The 26,355-nt window shown below is 40.0% G+C and overlaps 1 protein-coding gene across 2 annotated transcripts in view; it reads right to left on the minus strand.

The window, feature by feature from the left end:
• Positions 1-6,879: 6,879 nt before the first annotated feature.
• The window catches only part of LOC121509597 (phosphatidylinositol transfer protein beta isoform), a 37,630-nt gene continuing 18,154 nt past the window's right edge, over positions 6,880-26,355 (minus strand). Inside the window, exons 8-12 of one of the 2 annotated variants that reach the window (XM_041787076.1) lie at positions 19,344-19,421; positions 16,323-16,433; positions 14,290-14,412; positions 13,774-13,853; positions 6,880-9,458 (exon numbers count right to left, since the gene is read on the minus strand). In XM_041787076.1, coding sequence (XP_041643010.1) covers positions 13,806-13,853; positions 14,290-14,412; positions 16,323-16,433; positions 19,344-19,421 — 360 coding nt within the window. In that variant the 3' untranslated portion in view covers positions 6,880-9,458; positions 13,774-13,805. The remainder of the gene's footprint in view (positions 9,459-13,773; positions 13,854-14,289; positions 14,413-16,322; positions 16,434-19,343; positions 19,422-26,355) is intronic. The other variant, XM_041787077.1, reaches the window with a different exon arrangement.

Genomic DNA, 26,355 nt, shown 5'->3' on the forward strand with positions numbered 1-26,355 from the left:
TCCGGTGTTGGAAATAAAGCAGGCCTAAATATGATTTTGTAGCTGTATTTGAAGGGTGATGATAAGGGGGTTTAAGGAAAACAAAATATTTTACATTTCCAGCTTTATGAACAGTGAACATGCAGAGAATGTAGTGTGAGGCAGCTCTGTGCACCTTCAAGGGGGAACCAAAGGCCTTCTATCAAACAGACACAGTGCCACCTAGCGGTTGGCGTCAGATGGAGCCGAGGATAATGCCACTTTTCTTGGAGCAATAAGGACTCTGTATTAGATTATATGAGGCACATATCTAATCTAGAGCAGTGTATTAATGTCAGTTTTAATCTAAATATGAATCACTGACCAAAAGATGTAACATTAGGTGTGAAAATGTATATAAAATCATGAAAAATAATTGGAAGTGTGAAGAGGGGAATGATTTAAGGAGCAGCAGGCTGTATGTCAGGGTTGGAGACAGGTCAGGACAAGGCACTGAGAGATTTTTGGGATGGAGCATGTGTATATTTGGAATATTACCAAAATATATTTTTGGGTCTGTGGAAGTGCAATCATCGCAGCTGAGGGGACAGCAGCCTCAGAGCGATGAGACAGGGCTCAACGGTGGCTGAGTTTTGAAGCAGACGTAGTGTGGAGTACCTGTCTCTGAGAGAGGGAAGGAGAAGCGTGTTGCGCTGTTGAGATGTTCTGAAGGCTGCTGTGCTTGTGGGCTGCGTTGCTATAAAAAAACACCATTTTTCTCAGCTGACACCTTGCAAAAAGAGTGCCTTCATATCTTTGCATCAGCTGGGTGCATCATTAGAGCTTTACACAGATAAACACAAAAGGGGGGCATGTCAAACTGTTTCAGCTTTGCAAAAACTAGGATTTTTGCAACTCATAAAGGCTAATTTTATAATAAAAATCACAACAAACAAGTAGTCTGCAGCTCTATAGGAGAAAAAGGAGAAAAATCAAGAGATAGTTGAATCTGGCTGTTCCAGTAATCCCCCTGTGATCCAGCTCTTCCTGGCTCTGTCTACAGTCCTCTCAAGTGGAGACAGACGAGTTAAGTATGACAAACCGATGGCATGGTCTCTCTCCCCTTGAGTCCCCAGTGATGATAAATGCAGCTCTGAGCTGCTGCTGAGGCGACTCCATGACAATGGACAGTCTACAGCCTCTCCAGCACTGTCACAATACCACTCTTCTCTGCAGTGATTTAGCACTCAATTTGTCTCAATATTTTACTCAATTGGACAAGATAGCAGGAGAGGGTGCCCTCCTCCAGCCTTAATTCATACTGTTAAGCTTTTCCTCGCAGAGACATATATTACATGGGGGGCTGCCCAAAGAGACACTTCCTTCCCTTGTTGAGTGGACAGTGTCCTGTGCTGTTGGTGCCGAGTCCTCTATGGGCCTGTCACTCAGCTGAGCCATCACAGCTCCCTGGGTCAGGCTGGGTTAAGCAGCATCTGTCATCCAGAGAAGCACCATTGTATTAAGAGGAGGGGATGCAGCAGAGGGCCCCCCTCTCCGGTTGGCTCCACACCTCTTCCACCTCTCTCAGAACAACAGGAAAACTCAGGAGAATCTCTGCGGCTAACTTTGACCTGAACCCGGAGGATGAGGAAGCACTTGTGACATCACTGCCATCCCGTATGCGCCAAAAATAATTTTCCTCTCCCAGAAAAGCTGCAGCTCCTGGACACATGTGGCCCCAGGGGAGAGTCAGATACTGTACTCTACACAAACATGGTACTAAACAGAGCTGAATGTACACGGTGCCTCTTCCTCCAAAATGTATTCTTGTAGCAGGAAATGCAGCAGCAAACAACAGAGGGTGTTTTTTTGTAGATGCTGGGAGCTATATGCTGTGCCACATTTAAGAATATTGTTACTTGAGCTTATATTTTGAAGCAATGAGCTAGTCTTCTGGCAATCTCAAGTGTTTTTCAGCCCTCAGCATCGAGTCATTGCTTGGCAACATGCCTCGATGTCCTGCTGTGTCACGTCTTAAGCCTCTCTTCGAGATTCATCTCTCCTCTTCATCTGTTGCCTCATCTATTTAAATGACAGGGGCTCACTCATGACACGTCCCTTCATCGTCTCTGGGAGGGAGACACATGGACGGATGGATGCATGCCTACTGTAGACGACTGCGAGCTGCCACCGAACAGGAGGTGTGTGGGCGAGCCTGCCCATCTCCCCTTTTAGAAACAACATTATTTGCTTGTTCTGGGGCTGATAATGACTGGTTTCCTTGCAGAAGGCACATGTGACCATTCCTCCACAAACAATAAAAAAGGCGGATATCTCAGGCTGCAGACTGGCAGCTCTTCCTGCTCTTTAGCACCGATTCCGCTGTTATTGTGTGACTCTTCTGACCTGCAGGTCACTCAAAGTATAGTCTGTGCTGGAGTCATGAGTAATGTTTCTAAAGGGTTTTTTTCTTTTCTTCTGATGTGCTTCAACAGAGGAGAGATGGTATTTATAGTCAAGCTCTTGTCTAAGCTCATCTAGCTGAGCTACTGTCAATCAAAATGTGTTGTTGCATCTCAGTCGACAGAGTACAGAGTCACTGGACAATTGCTATAAAGCTCTCTATTTATTGGTCTCTGGGTGATGTGATTTGAGTTTGTGTAATTTTTGGATTCTTCATTCATGAATTGCAGTCTTAGAGCTTCATATTTAGCAGCTAGTAAATAAGTTAAACCTAGGGATGAATGCTGCCAAAGGAAGACGTATTGGAACAAATTTCCTGCCTCTTATTGACAACAGTGATCTTTCAAATATGTATGCATCTTCTCAGTGCCTCAAGTCTTTGGATACTGTATATCATGGAGCACTGAGAGACAGACCCGCTCACAGAATTGGCTGAGACCCTGAAAAATCCAGTGAATGTGCCCTCCCTAGTTGTGATTTATTGATTATATCAATGCATTTGTTTTGGATCCGCTGTTAGCGTCCCAGCTAACAGTTAACACATTTTGGGGCTGAAAAGTTTGTCGAGCTATTATTGGGTTTAGATGTTCTAATTACTTATTTGTGCCACTTTTTAACCATTTTCATTACTGTTTCTGCCCATTTCATGCACATTTTTTCCACTTTTTAACCGCTTTTCCCCTTTCTTTTGCATTTTTTGCCATTGTTAACTCATCTTTTGCAGTTTTTATCCTGTTTTTTCCTGTTTTTACCTATTTTTGCCACTTTTAACCAATTTGTGCCTCTCTGTGACCACTTTTCACCATTTTCCCACCAATTTTTTTTTTTACCTTTTTTTTTTCTTTCACAATTATTTCATTATTTTTCTCTAAAAGTTATTGAAGTTCCTTCTACTTAACTCTCTGGCATCCTGACTTTTATGCAGATTATGCCTTAGCTATGAAGTCTGACCCTGCATCCTGATTGTTTATCAATATGCCCACCCACAATGGTAACATTAGCAAAAAAAGAAGAAGATAATTCTGTTTTCATAAAAGGGGTTTAAATTTTGAGAAAGATCATATTGCACTACAGCATAAATGATAGAATTCATCTTTTGTCTCTTTGATAAGAGCGGTTATTATTCAGGTTAAATATAAAATGTGTTTATCACAGATGAACTTTACAATGTACCATCATTTTCCTGACCTCCATGACCTTCCATTTGGCTGGGCTCAAGAAAGCTCTCCCTTAATCCCCCCTTACGGGCAGAACTTTGTTAACAAATCTCAAGGCACTAACTTACAGTATCATGTATCATGCAAGCTTTATCCCAAGATGCATGGCCTGTGTTGTCTTCTTCACTGGCCCACAAACCTGGGGTCCAGGCACCTCAGGACACATGCAAGGCTTAGTCTGCTCAGAGGTTGTCAAAATTAGATTTACACACACGGACTAAAATCATAATGACCCACTTACTGGATAGTTTATTCAAAGGCCTGTGGATAAAACTGTGTTTTCTCACTCAGAAACATCAGCCTATTTTGCCAGCTACATTTAGTATTCAGCTCCTAATGGAATCAATTAAAATTTATGTTAATTTTTGACAGCAATGAATCCAAATCATTGGAATATCCTTATTTATGAGGCAGGACTTAGCCTGCCTCTCTTATAATCGAGTTATTTATTTCAGTAATGTTAGGAGCTACAGTTTCACTGACTGTTGCAAAATGTATTCTCTCTACTCATTCCCAAACTGTGAAAGACGGAGCATGAGTATCAGCAGAATAGTTTCGGTGTGGTCTCTTTTGAAGGTTGAAGGTACTGGAGGATGCATCAGCTTCTAGATGCTTTGTTCAGAGACTTAATGCTGTGACCCAGGATTTGTTTGGACCTGCTTTAGTTGTTTCCTGTTTTATGTTGTGACTGTTAGAATGTGCTGCTGCCTGCCTGTCTTGACTTGAAGATTCTTAATCTCTGAAGTTTTCCTAGTTTAATAAATGTGTATAAATAAATGAAAATATTAAAAAGTCTGGAAGTATGCACACAACTAGCTTGCTAGTGCCATCAGCTGATGTAAAATTTAAAGTAGGAAGAAAATGACAGTGGCATAAACAGTTTCTAAGAATGTGCATCATGCCCTAACAGATCATTTCAACCAGCTGTCTGTGGTCAGTGTCATCACACTGGTCAAATATGTGTTTTATTAGAACTATAGGATAAACAGGTTATGCATGGGAAGTTTGACTTTGGGCCAGAATCATTAAAATGATCTCAGGTGCCACACCATGCATTTATTAATCACAAGAAACTGAATTTATGGATGTTTGATTTTCAGAAGTTTTTAATTTTATCAGTATGAAATCAAGTTCATTCGTTTTATAATTTTTCACTTTTTTTAAGAAGTGAGAATTTAGGAGAATCAACCTGAATAAAAATTATTCACTGCTAAAACAAAAGACAAAGGTACACTTACATCACACTTCAGACCTTGATGAACATATACTTTAGGTTGAAAATCTTTTCCGATGTACAACCCCAATTACAAAAAAGTTAAGGCACTGTGTAAAATGTAAATAAAAACTGAATGCAATGATTTGCAAATCCCATAAACCCATATTTTATTCAAAGCAGAACACAAACATCTCAGATGTTGAAACTGAGACATTTTACCATTAAATGAAAAATATTAGCTCATTTGGAATCTGATGTCAGCACCACATCTCAAAAAAGTAAGGACAGGGCAATGTTTACCATTGTGTAGCAGCCCCTCTTCTTTTAACAACAGTCTGTAAACATCTGGGAAATGAGGAGACCAGTTGCTGGAGTTTCGGGAGAGGAATTTTGTCCCATTCTTGACTGATCAATCAATCAATCAATCAATCAATCAATCAATCAATCAATCAATCAAACTTTATTTATAAAGCGCTTTTCATACATGACATGTAACTCAAAGTGCTGTACATGGACAAATTAAAAACATTCCCTCAAACCCACCCACCCCCACCTTTTGCGTAATATAGACAATTAGAGTCATTCCCTCACACCCACACACCCGCAACCACCCTACAGACAACAGTTACATGTGCACCCACTTACACCCACTCACACACACTGTTTCACAAACACACACAAAAATAGTGGACATTAGGCTGAGTACAAGAGGCTGAGTACAGATGAACCAGTTGAGAAAGCGCCATCAGAGGGGCCGTCTGCACCAGGAGCAGCGAGTCACCCACAGCTACAGGACACCGACGCAGGACCCAGAGGAGGGATGAGGCAGAGACACCAAACCTCCACCAGGAACCCACGAGACAGACCCCTGCAGCCATAGCCGACCACCGCTCCCGGTGCAGAGGGCTCCCCCAGAGGAAACACTGGAGATCCTAAAAATGATAAAAGGATAAAAATAAGTAAAACCTCAGTACAAATAAAACCTAAGAACTAAAATATAAAATAGCATAACTAAGAAATTAAGGTAGGAAAAGAATAAAATTCATAAATAAATACAGATTGAAGGCCTAAAATAAATAAATATCATAAATGAAATAGATAAATATTAATCAAAAGCTAAGCTAAAAAGGTGTGTCTTGAGCCTGCTCTTAAAAACATGAACGATTCAAGATTCAAGCTGCCTAATGGTCCTGGGTCTTCTTTGCCGGATTTTTTGTTTTATGATGCTCCAGATGTTTTCTTTTAGTGACAGGTCGGGACTGCTGGCAGGCTGGTTCAGCACCCGGACTCTTCTACTGCAAAGCCATGCTGTTGTGATGGGTGTGGTTTAGCATCGTCTTGCTGAAATATGAAAGGCCTTCACTGAAAGAGGTGTCGTCTAGACAGGAGCATACTGTATGTTGCTCTAACACTTCTATAAACATATCAGCATTGATAGTGTCCACACCATAGGCACTAATGCTGCTCCATACCATCAGAAATTCAGGCTTTAGAGCTGGATGGTCCCTCTCCTCTTAAGTCTGCAGGACACGGCATCCATAGTCTCCAAAAACAATTGCAAATTTTGATTCATCTGACCACAGAACAGTTTTCTATTCTGCCTCAGTTCATTTTAAATACACTTTGCATGATACAGCTTTAGCTTGCTTTTATGGATGGCATGGAAAACTATATTGATGATTTCTGGAAGTGTTCCTGAGCCCATACAGTGATTTCCAGTACAGAATCATGACAGTTTTTGATGCTGTGCTGCCTGAGGATCCAAAGATCACAAGCATCCTATATTTACCTTTGGCCTTGTCCCTTGGGCACAGAGATCTCTCCAGGTTCTCTGAATTGTTTGATATAATGTGAATCTGAAACCAGAGTCTGAGTAATGTGAACAGAAAAAAACAAAGGTCTTATCCAAGTAAAAAATCTGAACTGAGCAATAAGGTCTGCAATGTGAATGAAGCTGTGTAACAGTGTCACCCAACCCCCTTTAATATTTAAACCTCCCACATAAACAGAGAGCTGAATCTGAACTTCATTTTCCAGACAAAATTTATTTGATATTTAGATACAATACGTAGACTTAAGGCACAAACAGATCTACAGAGAGAAAAGGCACAAACATACATTCACTACCATATCCCCTGAATTTCAAAAGCTGATCAGAACATTAAAAGCAAAAAGTTCAGGAATTAAACAGTTTTAGATTTTATAAATTAGGATCGGACTGTACAGTTGCTCTGTGTTGGCAGATGTGAAGCATTGATTCAGGCCGTTCTCTTTAGGCACTCGGTGCTCTATTCAGCAGACAGCAGAGATCATTACGATAGACTCGGACACATCGATTACACTGAAGACCAACTGTTTCACGCTTTTTGCTCTTTGAGGCATACATACAATCCTAGGTAGTTACAAAGACAACCATTGGTTGCATATGCTGTGACAGAACAGTAAAGGGTAAATTAGAACCACCTACACTCAAGTTGAAACCCGCCACAGGAGGAGGATATGGCACAGTGAAAGAGTTTTGATTTTTTGAGGCAACTGATGAGTAACAATATCAAAAACATCCTTGTGTCATTTTGGTCACCTGAGAAGATTTTGTCATAAAGAACAACATTGCATCAGACAATATCTCTCCAATTTTCCTAAACCCACAGCCTATGAATGCTGAATTCATGTAAACATATCAGAAATCCATTCACACTCTTTGGGCAAGCCAATAATCATTCATGAGGAAGTGATCTTATTTCCTCATACAGTTTACTGAAAATAAAAACATTAAGATCATTGAATCCGGAGTATTTCATTACACATGTCAAAGTATGGAAAATAGATCTCTAAAAACAAACCTTTAAGACCCTGACATGCCACAAAAAAACACAAAAATTCAAAGAAGGATGAAATGAGAAAACCACCTGTTCTATAAATGTATGTAACACTTGTGATGATCAACACTGTAGACATGATGCTTGGGGCAGAAAGTGCTCTATGGAGTTGAAAAGTCATTGATATGCTATATTCATTAAACTGTTGGTGAGAGAAAAAGACGTAAATCTGCAGCCAAGTGTACTGGCTGTGACAGATCTTTGCTTGCTGAAGAAATTGCACTTGCTCTGGCGCTGTGACACAATCACAAAACAATAAAGGCAATCACGCAGCTCGACAAACAAAGAAACATAAAGAGTCATCACAAACCATTTCGCTCTGCCTGCCATGATTAACTCCCAACAAAAAGAAGGTAACAGGTAGTGCTAACCTCTCAATGTCTGGGGGGAGCTGTCAGTCAGGAGCAAGGGAGGTAGCTAGAGCGACAGCAGAGGTACTGTAAGAGTCGAAGATTCAACAGGTACAAAGATTAAGGCAAGCGTTGTGTGGTGCTGGTGTGCACTGGGCTGTTAGGAATCTGTAAATACACCCACAACGAAGCAAGACTTTTTGGAAACCTCAGTGAACCAGATGAGTGAGTCGGGGCCTCTTGGGTGGGTTAGGGTGAGAACGCTGCAGTTTGGTTTGTGACAGAGGCTGGAGGGGTGTAGCACCATCTGTGGCTGTTTTTCAGTGCAGTTTGTGCTCTGGGGACAGCTGTTAGGGAGGTGAGTGTTGTGTTGTATGTTATGTGTGAGCGTCTTCAGAATAGGGAGTGTGTGTGAGAGGTGAAGGGGGGTGTAAACACTTCCTCCTTGAGCGGAGCGAGCTTGCATGGATCTGCCCGCTTTGAGCTTTTCAGTGATCAGTCACCGCAAAGGCATCCACACCCGTGAGACTGAGGGCGAATCCACATGTTTATCTGTATGTGCGTGATGTATGTGGAGGGATTGTATAAAAACTGTGTAAAAGTGAGAGTGAATACCTGTATGAACATGATTGTCAGTGTTAATAAGAAGCAGTGCTTAGAGTGAGGTTGGGTGATTTGGGGAAGGATTACAATGGGCCGAGGCGCTGAGGGTGTTAGTAATCTCTTAATGGAGGCTGTGGCAGGAAGGAACATGAGTATGACAGACAGACTCATGCCAGGGAATGCAAACCACTGAGCCGCTGTGCGTGTACAGTTAAAAACCAAGATGGAGACAAAAAAAGGTCAGACAGGGCATCATCTGAGGAGGAATGTTTTGGAGAGAACATGAACAAAAAAGGAAACTCAAAAAAGGGGAAATATTTGGTCCAACACCTGCCACTGTGGAATCAAGCCGATGAATTAAAAAAAAAAAAAATCTTGCTTTGTAAGTATGTCCTCTTCAAATCTCTCCAGAAGGCGGCTGGTTGTCAATAACATCATGCTGATAGCTGGCCTTCCTCTGCCCAGGAGATCAAAATTAACCAGGGTCTTATCAGCTAGGATCGTGTCGGTTTCTAAAAATCAATTCCTCAGTGTATAGAATGTCTATGATTGGGTGAAAGTCAGGGATCTGCTCTATTGATTGCAGGTAGCAGACCCTCCCCTCCCCCTCCCCCTCCCCTCCTCCACAGCCTGAATCAGTTCAGGTAAAAGAAAGTGGCACCAAAGGAACCCAGTTAGCAGTCTCCATCGCTGCTGTCATGGTGGGTGTTTAAAATCTGCCTTTTCAGGCGTCTGCAGCACTGGTTCCTCGGATTTCACCCTTTTTGCGAAGCTGTGAAAAAACAGAGGAAAAAACATCGTTAAATCCACAAAATCTCAGTAAACCCTTCTTGAATGGCTGCTGTTTATACTAATTCTTGTCCATTATGTATGATATGGACTATTAAATATACAATAATTCGTTATACTATGTGAAATCTTCAGCTTTTCCTTAAGGCTTATCAATCCCCTTGTTTGTCTTCCAGGTAGATAAAAGCATCACTTTCAAATTCTCCCACCCTGAGGCTGATGGCTTTGGAAAGTCAATTAGTGTTAGAATCTGATAGGAGAAACACCTTAATGGAACAGTTCAAACCAACAGTGGCTCTAAACAGAGGAATAGACAGATCTGATGAAATGGCACGAGGAGTCATCCTCCCACTTTTTCTCCATCCTTTTTTCCCATCCTCCCTCCCTGTTTTCTCAATCACAGCACCGACTTCTTCTCAACTGCAGAATTCCATTTGTATGTTAATGAGGAAAAGGAGCCATCTTGAAGCACCCCCCCAATACTCACCTCCTTTCTTGCCCTGTCCCTCTGATGCCTCCCCCTTCTACACCAACAACAATCAACCAGTAAGTAGAAAAAGACGGTTTAGACGAAGCAGGGGGGTTTAAAATAAGACAAACAGTTCAGTCGGTTCACTCATACGCACACTTAGGTCAAGCTACAGTTAGAGCTTGATAAGGTCTTTAATTGGACTACAGTCACTGTTCCAGTATACAAGCACTGAGAAAACAAGTTATTGACACAAGTATGTACAACTGCGCTATGTTGAGTGCTGATTTGCTAGTTACAACTGGACCTTCATTTGGCTGACCTATTATGAAAATCACCAAAAAATTCAACAGGTTTGCAGCAGCGCATTAGTTACAAAAGGTTAAAACAGACAAATGTTACAGCTCTGCACATTTGGAACAATCTTTGTTTTTGAGATGGTTGTAATCCTTCATGCTGATGGTGATATCCAAAGCCCATGCTTCTCTGCAATGAAGCGTTTTGATTTCAGGCCTGTGGAGGTGGGAAGAACTTGATTGAGGCGTATACATGGAAAAATAAATGCACCCACAACCACACTATATAGGTGTGTAAGTCGGCAAGGCCAATTCTAATGCCTATGTTTTTTTATCTCAAGAGTTGTCTAGGGCTTATATACAAGGATGACTTATAAACCAGTGCTACCAAAGTGCTAAGAAACGTGCCATCATTACTGCAAGTGCATGCAGCTGCCGCTGTAACATGCCACAAAAGGCTTTACATGATTAAGAATTCACACTAGTTATTTTCTATTACAAGAAGCCACCACAGTTATCAGAATGTGCGAGAATATATAACAACAAGGACCAGACTGGCAGGGTTTGGCACCCCTTTTTAACTGCTTTTATCCCTTGTTAGGTCATAACCATACATTAAAGGAAAACATGAATGTACAGTTAACTAAATAAATCTTGTGTAGAGCTGGTTTGTCTAAAAATCAGAGCTGAATAATTTGGTTAAATAATGTAATAGCAATATTTTTTCTTCCAATAGTGCATTTGTGATTTGACATTATTTTTTCAACTCCTCACCTTATGTTTTTTTCAACAAACAGGCAATAAATCATTCCATCTTATAACCAACACTATTAGACAGATTAAACATACACTGGTCTTTCCTATGGGCTGGGCATATATGTTAGGATGACATAGCATGATGCATGAATCAGTATGAGTGAAATAACTACATCTATAGTGCTGTGGATACCTTGTTTCAGGGACTAGGTGGTGCCACTCCTCTCCCCTGTCCTCACACGTTCGTACAGAAAACAACAATGCCAAACTAGTGGACGTGAACTGACAGCTTGTACTAGTTAATATGTCTTGATGGCAATTTTTTTTTTTTTGGTGAATGTTGATGAGTATTGTTCCGTTATTATCGGAGCTTGTGTCGCTGAAGCAAACAGCGTTGCGCTGTCTACTGCTGACAGGATTTTATGTTTTAAACTTTAAGGAGCCTTCAATTCTCAACCTACAGTCTTAAGGGACAGCACAATTACACAACCCAAAAACCAGTCACTCTGCCAAAACACAAAATTCAGTCAGGCATTTCAAAAGGCATTCCAGATAGTTGCAGTCAGCCATAGACTAGGTTTTAACCTAGTCTTGTTTTAACTTATAATGCAGATGCAATGTGAATTGTTGTATTGAAGGGAATGAGCATTTTGGTGCAATTCACATTTTACAGGGTTCCTACACACTTTAAAAAACACATTTAATACTTTTTAAGACCTTTTACAGTCCTGAACTGAGAAAAATTAATACCACCTTTTTGCACAACAAACAGTGAAAAAAGAACAGGTGTGTGAGGTTTCTTGTTAAACTGGACCAGGGCAGAATTTTCTGATTTAATGAACTAGGAAACAATTTAGGACAAAAATATTTTAGGGCCCAAATTTAGTGATTGTGCCTCTACTCTTTCAATTTACTATGAACTGATATTTATAACAACATATTTTGACAGTCAAGATGATTCTAAACAGTATTACTATTAAAAGGGGAATTAAGCTTTTTTTGACTTGTCAAAATAAGGGTGGGCTTTCAAGGTTTATATACGGAGGAATATAAAAAAGGAGGAGGGTCTTCCCCCAGAAATTTTGAGAAAAGTTGCCTTAAAAAACAAGGTTTAGATAAAGGCAAGACATCTACAATTTAAGACCTCTCAAATGAGACTTTTTAGAACTTAAAATGCCCTGAAATTTCTCAAGTCAAATTTAAGACTTTCATGACTTCTCAAGGATTTTAAATAAGAAAAACTTTTACAAACTTAAAAAAAGTAAGGGTTTTGTAAACTACTCTAGAAAAAAAGTTATGTCTCATGTTGATGTGTAGAGCATAACATCTCTGCTTCAAAAATTTAGGAAACTGGGTATTATGGCACATATTTCAGATTCAAGAAATATTGCAGCTCCTGTGATTTGAAAACTGCGTTAGGACATATTGCAATTTAATCTAAATTTTGATGAATTGCCCAGCCTTACTAAAAATACTCCTCAATAAGGACAACAAGTAAGAGGCGGCATAGGGCAGAGGAACATGTGAGCTATGAGTCTTTTTCACAACAATCACCACAGGCTGAGAGTTCAACTACCGTATTATAGCTAGTAGATGTGCAAACACCAATCAGCGAAAACAGATGGGACTAAAAGAGCGACACAGCTGCACAGAAAAGGCACATTTTGGACTTTGCTGAAAGAAATGGAAATTGTCCCACAGAGGGTCACATTAAAGTCTTTTTTCTTTCAGAGACTCCAAAAAACAGACTGCAGCTTATATACTAGGGTGACCTATATTCTGAATATCAGGGTAGTATTATTTCTGTCGGACATGTTTTCATGGTAAAAACTTTAGTGGGACTAACAAATTCAATCTACTTTTTCAAACATCATGTAAAAATACCAACGGCCTCTGTTTTTGCTTCCCTACTGTCACATTGTCATCCTGTACAGTCAAACTTTGACCCTGCTCACCCTCTGGCCCAGAGGTTTAGGCCTCGTCGGCCTCCTCAACATAGCCCTCTTTGATGGCACCCGCCTGTTTACTTACTCCAAGGGAAAATGGGAAACACATGCTGAATTGGGCGAGATCAGAGAGAAGGGGGCTAAGCACAAAATGCTGTATGTTGGTAGTAAGCCAGGAATGTTTGAGCCTGGTCCGCTCTGGTCAGTCCAGAACAGATTCCTCCCTTTTTTCTCCTTGTACGGCCAAACGCTCCCAGACTGACATTTCAAGTGTTTCCAAGAGCCAACCAGTGGTAAGATTTTACAGAGAATATGATTCACAGAAATAAAGACCTGTGATTTAGGAGGAAAAAGGACTGTTTTTCTTCTCTGCTGTGTGCTGCTCTGTGTGGAGGATCTGGGTTGCAGGTACTCGTCTTGTGCAGGCCTTCTGTGGATGTTTTCAACTTTGACCACCTCTTAAAAAATAGCATGTGTGTTTTGGAGCAAAATTTGTCCAGATGTCTTAAATTTATGCAGATGACAACAGTTAAGCGTGCACACATAAACAACATGTAATGTAAACCGTGTAGGAAAATTTGACTGGGTCAACAACAACCTTCACATCTGCCATTTTTTTCCAAAATCTGTTGTCATTAATTGAATTTAGAGTGAGCTTTGGAGTTGTTCTGAAGGCATGAACGCACATGCATGATGAAACATAGCGGCCCAAGACTCCTCCAACAACAGAACACAAACAGAGCAGCAAACAGGCAGACAGCAAACAGACAAAACCCAGAGGGAGCAGAGAAAGCATCCGAGAGTCTGACCTCTCTATCAGTGAGAACTTACACAGTAACTCTCAAGACCTATACCTGGCTCAGCTACTGGTCTGCAGCCTTTGTACCTCTCACAGAGCCCTTCTTACGCATCTAGAGAAGAATGGAAATAGAGTAAATCACAGGACAGGGGATTAGTCTGGCTTCAGAGGCAGGTTTAAACCAGGCAATCATGGAAAAGTGACAAAACTATGATTAGATTAGATTTAATAGTATCAATTTAAAATATTTTACAAGAAATATTGATTTGTAATATTGACAGTAAAAAAAGGCTAATCAAGACTGTATTTTCAATAGACAGCATATCAATGGAATGCAGAAAGGGATCGGCAAAAATCAAATTTATTCAAGAAGATGGCAAATTTAATGATTACAGTGAAAAATTAACGAGATGACAGACACACAAGAGCTTCAAAAACCAATGCAGCAAATGTTGTTGGTTTTGTAAACACAATACTATTTACACAGCACACAATGAGTACTCCAGTAAACCTCTGATAATAGGCCATTTTTCAATCTACGAACTCACCTCGTCCAGCTCCCTCTGTGTCTCCGCCTCCATCTGCCGGATATCATCCATCGTCAGGTCCACCCACTTATCGATCCAGCAGAAGAGCTGGCGATGGAAGTTGTTGAAGATCCTTTTCTCTTGCTGAGGAAGACAATGTTAGTCCATGTTAAAGCTGGGTGATATAGGTAAACCCAACATTATAGACGGGTGGGAAGTTAGCACCAGCAACCAGCCAAATGTGGGTTTTCTGAGCAGCGTTGGGTGAATTTTCTGAACTGACTGGCAACTGGGGCAGGTAAATAAAAGTAGCCTTAAACCCCTTTTCTGTATGTGTGTATGTATGTTGTTATGAGCAAAGCTAGGCAGACCTACACACTCACTGACCAAAAAGACCTGCCTGTTCCTCCCTGTGTCAGAGCTGCTGTCAAATGTTTACTCGCAGCTGTGTGCTGGGATGCTTTGACTCAGTATCATATATGAGTAGTTCTCCACTGCAACCAGTATATCTGCTAAAGGTGTACATAAACCAATGTCTTAATTGTGGCAAGTCCAAGAAAGTTGCTTGACACAGCAGAAATGTGCGAAAAGTATTAGTCTAAAACTTAAACTTGCAGAGTAGAGCAATTTGCAAGTTTGTCATGAAGCAAATCCATCTGGAAAAGCTCCAATCAGAATCATTTGAGGAGAATGAGGTGGTAGCTACAGGCGGGATTTAGTTGCACTGAGAGCCAATAGCAATGGTTGCCAGTCTGCTGCTAGTGTGTAGCACTTAGCTCCAATGTAGTGGCAATTTCATCCGAATTGCACCACATTTCTTCATAAATTAAGGAGCAAAGAACCCCACTAGAAGGTTTTTATGACTGAAAAGGTGTTTTTCGCTCTTCTTCTGGTGGCAGTTTAATCAGAATTTGACATTGCTCCATAAAAACAAGAGCATAGAGACACACCAAAAGCTTCAGGAGATGGAAAAGATGTTTTCATGCTTCTCCGGAACTACTTCAGTGTGGGTTTGTCATCATTACAGGAGAGGTTGAGTTCTACTGTAAGCCGGTGTGTACAACAGCTGCTACCACTAAAGGGATTATTCGTAGAAAAGCGGCAGGTTTAGCAGAATTGTTTATTTAACAAGAGAAAAGAGCTACACCATAAGCTCTTCTTGGTGGAGAAGACATTTTCACTCTTCTCCCGAGCGGCCTCGGCATGAGTTTTAACTACATCATACTACAGTGTTCATGCACTACGGCAGAGTTTGCCTGTCAAGCTGATGTCACTTCTGTAGCCATGTAAGCATACAACCTAATTCTGTCTTTTGCTCTGATTGGCCCGTCATGAATGTGAGACAGAACATTCCTCCAATCACCTTCTAAGAATTTTTGAAAAGTCCTGCCCTTCTCAAACGTTCTCTATGGGAGCTTTCCCAGATGAATGTGAAATATATCAATGAAATGTACACAAAAAACAGTCTTTCTGGCGTGTCAGGTGATATAAAACTAAAATTTAAAAAAATGCCCATGAATTTACATTGAAAGCAAAGCAAATGTTTGCTTGGTTGAGTACAGAACTTGTTAAAAAATAAACAGCAGTTTAAAATTAACAACAGTTTGGATTATTTGTGCAACAATTTCAACAACAGCTCTTATTGAATTACCCATAACTTGATACTACAAGCCTTGATTTTTATGATACCTTATGAAATAATGTGGCTTGTTAAAATTTTTGTGGTTGGTAGATGAAAAAGTTAAATTCCAACTCTGCATTATAGTATTCAAAAGTGTGGTTTTTAAAAGATGTTTTTACAACATAGAAAATGTGGGCAAACTCGTCATCAGAGGATGGTTTTTAGTTTGGCACAAAGTAAAGATTTTTAAGCATTTTTAACAAAAAAAAAAAAAACACCTTGAAATGTTCCTAAGTCAATTTATCTTAAAGTAAAAAAACAATAGTACTGAACCAACAATACAAAGATGAATAATGTATTTTGCAAACTGGTGCAGAATCTGAATTAAAGCTGTAAGTCTAGATGGGTCACTGTATGTAAACATGTCTCTAACCTCATGGATGAAGTTCTCCACTTTAGTCTGCAGGCCCCACCACTTGAACTTGACTGTGACCAGTTTGTAGGCACACATCCTCGGGCAGTCAGTTTTACCCACCAGCTCCTTCTGCCAGGAGAAGCAAAGCAAAAGAATGACAAGACTTAGAAGCCAACATCTTTTAAAGTGCAGAATCAGAGGAAATAAGAGAGTGGCAAAAACTTTCCGCTGAGAGAATAATCGTAAAAACAGCAGAAGGCTGACAGAATATTATTTTAGACTAATCCTGGCTGCATTCAAAGATGAGAATCATTAATACATAATGCTTTGGGTATGGAGCTTACTGAAATAATTATCAAAATGAAGATGTGCTGTGCACAGATAAAAGTGCCTTAATCTACAACACACTTTCTAAATCCATCCACTGCTTGCACTCTGCCTCCCTGTGAAGAAGAGAAGAAAAGGCGGAGGGGGGTTGGAGCAGAGCAAAGTGGATAAACTCCAGATAAAGGGACCATTTCTCTGCCTCCGCCCTGACAGCGACACCGTTCCCGACAGGCATGCCTTTGTGGCCACGGAAGGCAGATAAAACGGTGCTAGTGAAGCGATAAGGGCGTGGCGGTGCAAAGCTGGTTACATTATTAACACCAAGGACCTGCTCGCCCCCAGAACACACACACATACACTCTCCCTCTGAGAACACCTGTTTAATTAATCACTTCATTCTGGCTCGGCATTCCGCGAGAAAATGCCACAGACCTGCCTCAATCACCCTCATCCCACTGCCGTTTGATGCCACGATCACGGAGGAGAGCAAGAGAGGGGAAATGAGAAACATTTCTAAATTTGCAGTGGGTTTAGAAAAGTTGTCATCGCTAAAGGAGAACTTCACATGAAACGGATTCTACATCAAAACACTTACGGTGACATTTCTTCTCTCCCTCTCTGTGCCCCACTCAAAGGAGCAGAAGTTTTCAGAAATACAAAGGGTACCGATATGCAAGCATGTGTGCATGCAGAGATAGACAAGAGTTTTATTGCTCTGAGAAGCTGGCAGAAATTGTGCCTCTGTTGTCACGCAACTACTTTTCTTTTTTTTTCACCTTTTCAAAAACAGTCTTTTTCCGTGTCCACAGCGGATGGGAAAGTGATCTAATTAAAAACACAAAATAGAAAGTTGTGCTTCTTTATTCAGACTTTTTAAAGCTGTTTGGCTGCCTTTGTTCTGTGAAAATCCTTGAAGTAGAGGAAAGTTTCCCATGGTGAACTTTGAGGGCTCCACTGCAGAATAAAAATCCTCAGAGCTCTGACACGGCGTGCAGGACCCGTTTGTAAGGCTGCGGGGTATGGCAGGGTTTATAGGGGAGCAACAAAACTCCTGACAAAGTTTGTCTGTGTGGATGAGCTTCATCTTATTGACTTATTACTTTTAATCAAGATGACATTAGTCTTTATAAATCACAGCTTCTTGTCAAATTTAGAATCATGTCTCTTTTCCACGTCTTTCTTCATCTGCACAAATTAGAACCCTTATCTGACCTGGTGACTAGAAATTTCTATCACATCCAATTAGAGCTGAGAAAGAGGTGATTTGTCTTCATCAAACTGCAGCCTTACTGCTCTGCCAACCCTGCTGCAGCCTTCTTTCAGCTCTATGTTCTCCTGTACAGAGTTATGATGTTTATTACAAGATCATGCTGTGAGGGAAAAGACTATTTGTACAAAAAATCCAGTTATTGATCAAATATAACATTTTAAAGTGATCTCTTTTTAAAATCTATAGCCTCGGGTTTTTATAATCTTTGCAATGATTATGTATTAGATCTGTATCTGTGCATCTGGATACTGAATATATTCTTCATGTTTCTGCTCAAACAGTGCCAAGTTTTAGGCCTACAAGAGAAATTCATTTCTCTAGTGCAGCCATATTGTTTTGATTGGACTGAGGTCTGGACTGTGATTCTGTGACTTCAGGACATGAATACTGTTGTCTTCCTGAGTAATTTTGAGTTCATTTTTGGGTTGTGGTTTTGTGGAAAAGAAAGATTCTCTCAAGTAGCAGATTTCTTGCAAACAGCAGCAGATTTCCCTCAAGGATTTCCCCATGTTGTGCTACATTTACTTTACCTTCTTCTCATCATTCCAAGACCTGCTGCAGAGAAGCATCTTCACAGAATGATGCTGCTGCCAACAAATGGCAATAGCACATTGCCAGTTCATGGAAGAAGATTTACTCCCCTGTTACACCTCGCCTGCGATGTGTAACACGAGGAGGAGGAAAGGTGGGGCGAGGTTGTTACGCCACTGATCCGCCATCGGCAGTAGTAACAGAGGCCGAATGGGGGAAAGATGGTGGCAACGTGTAATGTTGGAGCATGCAGTGCAGAACGCTGAACACGCCGTGCCTCTGGCGCTCCTCTCGGCGTTTTGCATTACTGTAACAGCTCAATGTGAAATCACAAACTGGGACAGAAATATTGCGCTGCTGCAGATTGAGTAAAGGTGTAATAACAGGAACTTTGTTATGGTGCTGTTGTGAGGCTGCAATCTGTAAAGGGCTAAATACAAAGACCGCAGAGTTTTCCTTCAAACCTGAGAGAAAGAGTCTCTAACATACTCAACATTACGTCATGTGTTATGTTTTCTACTTTTGCTTTTTGTTTGTTTTGGATTATTCCGACAACTGTTGTATGCAGAGCGTCTTCTGTCCTAGCCTTGGAAGTCTGTAGCTTCTTTAAAGTTGGCATTCACCTCTCTATGGTGCTGCCATAGACAGATATAGAAGGTCTAACATCTTGGTGCCTTGAAGTTTTTTCTGTGCCGTATGTTCCAGGCTCCTCTGGACCAATAGTAGTAAAATATGTGAAACTAAAGCTGTAGACCTATAGTAGGTATCATCATCAGGTGTATACCTCCTCATACAGTCCACTCAACCAAGTACTATGTACATGCTTTGTATCTGGGTCAAGCCTCCCGGGACATTAACTGTGTTATTATGTGAATGTGGTACATAATTTCTTCTGTTTGTAAGAGTCTTACTTTCCAGGAGGGCCCAAGGGGTCCTCTGCCGGTCTTGACTGACTTGAACTTGGCAGGGTCTTCATCTGGCTTGTAGTCCTACAATGAGAAGAATTTGTACAGTAAATACACAGCACAGACCGAAAGGTTTGGCTAAGATAAAACCTTCCACAAGTAGAGGTTATCTGTGTCAGAAATATAAATGTTTATACCTAAATATGACTACACCATGAATTTAAAAAGCTAGCTGATTTTCTACAAAATGTAGAAAACGAAACATCATGTCCACTTTTTGTTAAGAAAAAAAAAAAAGAAAAAAAAGATTTTCTATTGAAATATGAAGAAAAAACAGCCTAACAACTATAACTTCAGAAACATTATCATGTGTCATTCCTGAAGATTCATTCAGTGTGATCTTCTGTCAGAGCAATTACTTCCACTGAAGGGCCAAAAGGTAGCACACTTATTCTCAAAACCCTGACACCTACTGAAGAAAAGGTTTGTAACTGCAAGACCCCTTGCGGCATTCTTTAGCCTCTTTGCCGGCCAAGGCAGATCAATAAAAGTGCCGATCCCTGGGTTCGCTGTCGTTAAGTTCAGTGTTGGATTCAGTGAGTAAGCGATTTCTCAGGCAAAAGTTTAAAGTTTCTTCCAGCATCTAAGAAGAACTTTTAGAACTTTTAGCTTAGATTACCTCCGTAACGATCGCTCTGCTCTTTGACCCCAGGGTCTCCACCTCTGATGGTTGATCTACTGTCACTTCTGACTGTAATGTTCCGACTACGTAACCCAGAAGCTCACAGGGAGCGTGAGAGCGCCCCCTTGTGCCAGCCACTGAAAAAACACTTTGATGTATATAAACATCAACGGCACTCAAGCATTGTTTTTTAAATGACGTATATACACCTCAATGGCACTCAAGCGTTGTTTTTTAAATGACGTATATATACGTCAATGGCACTCAATGAGTTAAATGGAACGAGGGCGAAAAGGCTTCTATTGGGAGTCAATGCTGCTACAATCAGTGCGTTCATTCTGGAGAACTTTGTGCTAGTTCATGGATGTTAATGTGATTGCAGCCATCTGTATGGGACTTTTTGATTGCTGTGTTACCAAACATCTAAGAACCCATACGTTTATTTACTTTAAACACACATGCTCTAATTAGGAATGTACTCCCTGCCATATAATGTAGTTTACAATACAGTTTATACAGTCAAAAGTTGGCAAAACTTGTAATACAGACACCTTTATTGTTATATTTGGGGTCTTGTTTTTAATAAGTCCAAATTAACCCCTGAGAAATATTAGTTTTACTTCTCCTTACATTATACTTGCCATCTATTTCCCTATAGCTTAACGATATTATGTCCTTTCTTAAATTAGAGAAGGTAAACAATGAAAGGCTATTCTAACATTTTTAAACTAAGCCTTTATACTACTTTAATTCCTTACACACCTTATTTCTAGACGAGACTTAAATTTAACTTTAGTTTTTTGTTGTTGCAGTTGTTGTTTTATATTAACTAATTTATCGGCCTTGATGTTCATCTTTTTAAATCTTTTTTATCATTTATTAATTCAACTATTTCTTTTCCTTAGAGCAGGGGTGTCAAACTTAAGGCCTTGGGGCCAAATCTGGCCCATGGAACAGTTAAACCCGGCCCGCAAGATGATCTCATATTTCTGTTATTACTGGCCCATCAGTATGAGGTCTGCAGATTTCCTCAAGTATAAAAACATAAACTTATCCTTGATTATTTAAGATATCCTTGTCAAGTCATACAACCTGAAAAATTACAGAGTAAAAATAATTGGATAAAAAGTCAGGAATATGGGAAAAGAAATGAATTTGTGATTTAATTTCACATTTTCAATTTTGCATCTCACAATATGGGCTAAAACTTAGGATTTTGACTTCTTATTTCATACTTTGAGCATTTCAACTCATAATTTTGACTTCTTATATAATATTTTGAACTTCTAGATTTATAATTTTAAATTTTAAGTCATATTTTGATCTTTTTAACTGATTATTTTGTATTTCATCTCAAATTTTCAACTCCTTACTTTGACTTCATAATCCCATATTTTGACTTTTTGGCCACTCCAATTGGAATCATATTTTGACTTCTAATTTCATGTTTTGACCTTTTTGGATTAACAAATTTACTTTTCTCAGATTTTGTGAAAAGTTTCTATTTCATATCTAATTACTTCTGAAATGAGGTTGAGAGTTTGTTAAAAAGTTGACCCTGTTAGGCCCTCAGGTTAGACCTAAATCCAGAATCTGGCCCCTGCTGTGACTGAGTTTGACACCCCTGCCATAGAACAACATACTTTAAGGATTGAAAATTTAATTATGATAATTTATTGCAACAATATTTGAACACAGAGACAATGTTCATTGTTGGTAATGTTGACTGTAATTCTGTACTGTGCTCAGATTCTATCCAAAATCAAAAAGATAATAAAAAGACCTTTAATACTGCAAAACGGATACCAAATGACACAATCTCAGACTTAATGATTAATAATATCAAAAGGTACCTCAGTTCTAAAAGCCACAGATCTGCAAACATATTTTAAACTTAAATTTGCAAAAAGTGAAGCAGAGAGGAAGCAGAGGCGGCCCATTCAAATTCTCATTGTGGGGTCTCTAAAGCCCAGGTCAGACCACACCATTTCACCATGATTGCAGCCCAATCTGATATTTGTAGGATTTTGGGACCTGTTTGCTCAGAAAATTTGTTGTTTCATATCCTGTAATGTGTCATAGTAAACAACAATTAATAATATGTCTGAGACACCTCAGGAGTCATGACCTCCTGACATTCACCAATAAGAGCATGCATAGCAGTCATACACATAAACAAACTAAATGGCAAAGGGAAAGAAGAAGAGATGAAGAACTAGAGTGATGAAGTTGATGCTGTGAAATGAAACAGAGGAAAATGTTGGCTAGGAAAAGCAGATGCCCTTCATCAGCCCGGTAAGTAACTGCTGTTTAGCATCAACTATTAGCATCAAGCTAGCATATCATTCATCTTAATGTTTCCATAAACAAACAAATACAGCTAAGTACAGTAAAAACGGAATATTTGTTTAAAGTCTTCTTTCCACCTGTAGTCTAGCCCAGCCCATCTTCCTTCTAACAGGCACTACATTGGTCGCAATGATTGATTGCATCCCTCTATGTACTCCGTCAATCTGTCATGAAAGCCAGGGCACAAATTAATAGCTCTGTGATCACCTGATCTGACAAAGTGGTTATCATAACAGACAAAACAAAAGCATAGTCTGACTCTGGCATAAGATGCAAAACTTGCATTGATGTCTCAGGGATCAGAGGAGCAGAAAATGTCTAGTTAAATAGCCCACATACACTGGTGTACTCAAATTTTGTCATTGTACACGTGATATCTTGTCAAAGTTCAGAAGCTTTTTATCCTTGCAAAGCCAGGTTCCATGTCTGTCATCAGGCACATCCATCTTGCAAAGCTCTGGTCTGAAACAATTGTGCCTGATCTGAGAATAGCCTGAACTAATCAGCATAATTTTAGGAGAACATGGAGGAGGCTACAAGCAGAGTTTAGTTGTACTGGAAGCCAACAGCAATGGCTGCTACTGGTGTAGTATTTAGCAAAGATGTAGCTATAGTACAGAAGCAGTTTTATCAAAACTGGACCACATTTCTTTATGAAATAAAGAGCAAAAACAGCACCAAAAGCTTTTAATGATGGAACAGATGTTTTTGCTCTTCTTCTGACCTGCTTCAGCATGAGTTTGTGATAGCTACAGATGAGGTTTAGCTGTACTGTAAGCCGGTATGCTCAATGGCTACCACCAGTGAAGCAGAGAGCCACACTGAAAGCTTCTCTTGGCAGATGGGATGTTTTTGCACTTCTAAACACTGGCTTCAGCATGAGTTTTATCCACCAACATGCTCCTCTGTTCATAAACTATGGCAGTGCCAAGCTCAAGTTACTACTGGAGCTGAGCATGTCTACTACCTCATTTTGTCTTGATGCTCTGATTGGCCCGAAATGAATGTGACAGAAGGTTTCCTCCAATCACCTTCCAAGAATTTTTTGAAAAGTCCTGCCCTTCCCAAAAACTTTTTTTTTTTTTTGGGGCTAGATGAATGTGAAAATATCCATGCAATAGATAATGGAAACAGTCTATCTGGTGTGTAAGTTTGTTTGCATTACTTCCTTGTGAAAATCAAATAACCTACCCTGCCTTGGAGTTCTTTTGTTGGCCTTGTGACATGGAAACAGGCTTCACTATCATTTGATTTGAACTAGTGTTGTATTAAAGCTTAAAAAGCTGGTGTTATAACAACCCTGCTACAGTCATGGCCTGCATAACCCATTTCAATGAATTAATCATACATTTCTTATTGTGCAGCAGATCCTGATCCAAAAGCAAATAAGGTTTAAAAACATTTTGAAAAATACTGAGCAATACTGTGCAATACTGAGTACATATGGCAAGCAGAGAAGCACATGATGAACATGACAAAACTGACTGCATAAAGCAGGCATGAGAAATAGTAATACAAATAAATGAAATGGCTTTCAAATTATCAACAGCTCAAGGGCCCAGCAATTTTAAATAAATCATGATACGCCTGCAGCTAAAAAGCTACTTTTCAGGGCTATCGGCCAACAGGAGGGTGGCAAACGTGTGGAAAGAGACAGAAAGCCCTACACACAAACACAGCATAATTTGACTGTTTTAATGCTGAGAGCTCCGTCACCATAACAATACACTGTGCTGCACTAATGAGGTCTGTGAATCGATATGCCGTGGTAGACGAAAAGGACCAACTCTTCAAGTAAAAGAGCGTGTGTTAGAGTGTGAGTGTGTTTGTGTTGTGTGTGCTCGTCTAGTTCCGACATATGAAGCACTGTGAGCCTTAATTACACTAACAAACTCATCTGTGCTGGAGGTACGCCCCAGGCCCTGCAGCCATGCCCGAGGCTGAGGGCTGATAGGGTCCTCAGACACAACACACTCCTCCAGCAAGGCAAACACCTCCGCCTCGTTAACCACCCACCGCAAACAAACACGTACACACTCACACAAGCCAACGCATCTCATCCAAATAGCCACACACTAACACATATATGCACACACAGAGTGAAATGAGGCAATGTGATGTCAAATAACAGCAATAATGTGAAACATCTTCAAATACGATTTCAGAGATTCCAACTGGAGCATTAAAAACTCATTTATATTTTGAAATATTAGCAAAGCAATCTAAGGATGCTCAAATGTTGTGTTTAGTTTTCTTTTTAAATCTCAAAGACTTCAAGTTGTTGATGTTTCTGTTAAAAAGATCACATTTATTTTAAACACTCTGTTTCTGTCTTCAGTGACTGTCATTTCTTTCCATCATGCCTGTTTTTATTTCATCTTAATATTTCATCCACTAGGGTCACAGAGTATAAAATATGCACTATCATACACAAGAATTTTATTTCATGGAGTGCTCTAGCCAGTAGGGAACAGATTGAAAATATCTGCCAGTGCTTAACAGGCTAATATCATCACATTTTCTCTGTGTATTCCACTGTGAGAAAAGTAAAGGATGGAGAATTTAATTATCCCATCAGATCATGACAATAACCAAGAATTTATCTTGTATAGTTATCTTTGAAATAGCTGAAGATCCAGGCTTCTCAAATTGCATAATTCAAGATATTTTTTCATGTTCTATAAATGATCTTTGAGTTATGTTTAAATAAGTCTTTGGGGGACGTTGCTGTAGGCAATGGGAATTTATGATGAAGACCTTCTATGACTGTTGTTCTTGACTGGCGTGTCCTCAGGACCCACCACCACCTCCTCACTGAGAGACCGCAACCCAAAGCCCTAAAAATTTCCAACAAATCAAACTTATTTCATGAGAAATGTTGGAAAGCCAGCTTTGTCACCCCAAAATAAAACAACCTTTATGTAAACATTATCATGGCGAAATGGAATAAAATATCGTATGTCCCCTTTGGGTCTCCGTACAGCTTACAATTGCTTTTTTTCTATGCAAACATTCGAAGCTCCCCAAAAAAGCTCTGTGGCTCCCTTCAGGTCCCACCCTAAATCAATTATTACTAATTCTGTTACTTTTAATGATTTTTCTTACAGTTCAAGTCATTGATTCACAACTTTTTTACTTAAAGCGTGGGGGGTGGGGGGCTGCTAGTAACCATTCATTGACAAAATTTGGGAAAGGGCAGAGCCTTTGAAAAAAAACTCTGAGGGTGATTGGATGAACATTCTGTCTTTCACATCTTTACGGGCCAATCAGAGCAACAAAACATGTGACGTAGCCACTATAGAACTGCGCCCCTATCGAAGGAGTAAACTCCATATAGAACTGCATAACACAAACCATGGTGACTGTAGACATGTCAGTACACGACTTTTGTCATTTCTGAAAAGAAAACAACTCACTGCTGTTCTTTGTTCTTCTTTAATGAAGAAATGTTGTCAAGTTCTGATAAAGCTGGCGCTTTAGCAGCACCCAAGCTAATCTCTTCCACCATAATTGCACCGGCCTCTTGTTGCTGCTCGCTTACGTCACGACTCTGCTGCGCTCGTAAGTACTGCCCCTCATCGCTGATTGGTCCTGTCACTTTCTAACCAGGCCCAAATGATTCAGTCAGGAGCTTTGCAAGATGGATTTGCCAGTGAGAAACACGGAAACAGGCGTATCCATCTGCTTTGCAAGGTTACTTAGGGCCCATACATGCAAGAAAGTTATGTAACTTCAATTAGTAAATTGAGTAATAGATAGATCGATAGATCAATAGATCGATAGATCAAATACTTTGCTGTGAGAAAATTCATTACAGCCAGAATATCTGAGCTCAGCTTTGACACCTTCATACATACTAACACAAGCAGACCAAGTGCTTCATAAAAGAAGGAACATTTAATCCAAAACATTTAAAAAAAAACTCTCTAAAAAGGGTAGGTTACTCAATATTTCTTTTCTTTTAAGTTCAGAGGGTTCTGGATTGAT

The sequence above is a fragment of the Cheilinus undulatus genome, linkage group 5 (assembly GCF_018320785.1).
Source record: "Cheilinus undulatus linkage group 5, ASM1832078v1, whole genome shotgun sequence".
NCBI classification, from domain to species: domain Eukaryota; kingdom Metazoa; phylum Chordata; class Actinopteri; order Labriformes; family Labridae; genus Cheilinus; species Cheilinus undulatus.